This window comes from Anoplopoma fimbria, chromosome 13 (assembly GCF_027596085.1).
Source record: "Anoplopoma fimbria isolate UVic2021 breed Golden Eagle Sablefish chromosome 13, Afim_UVic_2022, whole genome shotgun sequence".
Classification (NCBI taxonomy): domain Eukaryota; kingdom Metazoa; phylum Chordata; class Actinopteri; order Perciformes; family Anoplopomatidae; genus Anoplopoma; species Anoplopoma fimbria.
This window is the reverse complement of record NC_072461.1, coordinates 9940446-9942317: the sequence shown is the minus strand read 5'-3', so window position 1 is coordinate 9942317 and position 1872 is coordinate 9940446. Positions and strand designations below refer to the sequence as shown.

The following is a 1872-nucleotide window of genomic DNA, read 5'->3' as shown; positions in this document are numbered from 1 at the left end:
AGTGCTCCAACTGCAATCTGATCCAGGCTCCACTTCTCTGCTGCCGCTCACTCTGGAAGCATGAAACCAGCCTCTCTGTCCCAGTACAACCAGTCCACTCAGCCCCTTTGTCCCAGTATTACCAGTCCAGTCCCCCCCAACACTTAGAGAATGAGGCTCGGCGGCCACATCGGGGAATAATAGTCTCAAACGGCAGAAAAGCTTCACTCTACGCACATTTTAGCATTTATCATGTTAGCCGGATCCAACGCGCACCTGTTGGTGACGCAACCTAATCGGAGGTGCGTTTGATTTGGGTCACATAAGCTTTCTGGCTGCTAATTTGACTAACATGACTAAAATGATCTATTTTCCAAAAAAAAGTCAGTCTATCTTCCTATCTAGAATGAGGTCTCGTTCACTAGCCTGGTCTCCTACATACAATCTATTGTAAGTATACTAGTGGTACATTTTATTTTTGATACTACCACAACTCTCGGTGCACCTTCTCTTTGTGTCACACAGTTCAGGAGACAGCAGTAGTCACTGAGTTGCAAACTCTCCATTATCCTGAGCACCTTTCAGGACGTCACTGTCAGTATGAGCTTAAAGGCTGGACTTGAAACATTATTCTTAACCTTGGAAACAGCAGCAGAGACCAATGTGCTGATTAATGACCATGAGATAAGGCAGTGATGCTGGTGAAAGTCTGATTTATCTGTGGTCACTTAAAAATGGACACATGTTTTAAGTATTTAAACAGGTTACTGTCTCTTCTCACAATTATGCAGCCAATAAAATTCAACACAAAAGTTTGTTATAAGTTCTTTTAATTATTTCAACAATAGTAAACATGGAAGCACATTTTCCTTTTTTACATAAAAACCGTGTATGTAACACTTGAATATACAGTGTAATATACAGTTGGAGAATATGAAATAAAATGAAAGTGTCTAAAATATGAATTTATAATGAAATATACTGAGAAATGGCATTATCATAGCTGCTCTTAAACTCTGGTCCTAACATGACTTGAGGTAGACTTAACCCTAATTACACATCCAATCTGTTCTATCTTCACTAGATAGTGAACAATCATCAAAAGTATAAAAAAATATATATTGTGGAGGTTAAACGGGTCAAATCCCTCCTGTTCTCAAAGACGGTCACTGCAGAGTAAAGGGGAAACAAATTGGCCTCATTTATTCATCATTCCCTCATTCAGGGGTCATATTTTAAGGGCCCTAGACTGCGTTCTGTCAGGTTGAGGGTTGTTTTCAGTCAGGGTTTGTTTGGACCTGTGTGTGTTTTTGGATCCCAGCTCGGTCTCCAGCTCTACATGACTGCGGCCCAGTGGCCCATCAGCAGGGACATCAGGGAGCCGATGACTACGATGATGCTGTTGTAGATGGGGCCGCTGGACGCTCCAGTGTAGTACTCCATGTCTCCAGAGCCTTCTGATTCGTAGCCGGGCCTGGAGCCGTAGCCTCCACCCACTCCGTACCGTGGGTAGCCATAACCCCCTCCATATCCTCCTCCATATCCTCCTCCATATCCTCCTCCATATCCTCCATACCCCCCACCTAATCCTCCGCCGTATCCGGGGCGGCTCATGGCTGACCCGATCATCGATCCTCCTATGGCTCCTACTGCGGCTGCCCCGGCTATCTTCCCCGCGCTGGGGCCGCCGCTCTGGACCGGTCTGTAGGCCTGGCCCCGGCCGAAGCTTCCACCTCGGCCGAAGCTTCCACCTCTGCCGAAGCCACCGCCTCCAAAACCTCGGCGGGCCTCGGAGCTGGGTAACAGCGTGACGAGGAGCAGCAGGCAGAGAGCTGCTGTGAGGGGGAGCTTCTGCAGCCCAGACATTATTTATTTATCCTGAAACAATAAGAC

General features: G+C 46.6%; 1 protein-coding gene across 1 annotated transcript in view; it reads right to left on the bottom strand.

Annotated features, from left to right (window-relative positions):
• Window positions 1-844: 844 nt before the first annotated feature.
• sprn2 (shadow of prion protein 2) overlaps window positions 845-1872 on the bottom strand; it is a 4093-nt gene continuing 3065 nt past the window's right edge. Inside the window, exon 2 of the mRNA XM_054611601.1 lies at window positions 845-1857. Coding sequence (XP_054467576.1) covers window positions 1315-1845 — 531 coding nt within the window. The 5' untranslated portion in view covers window positions 1846-1857 and the 3' untranslated portion in view covers window positions 845-1314. The remainder of the gene's footprint in view (window positions 1858-1872) is intronic.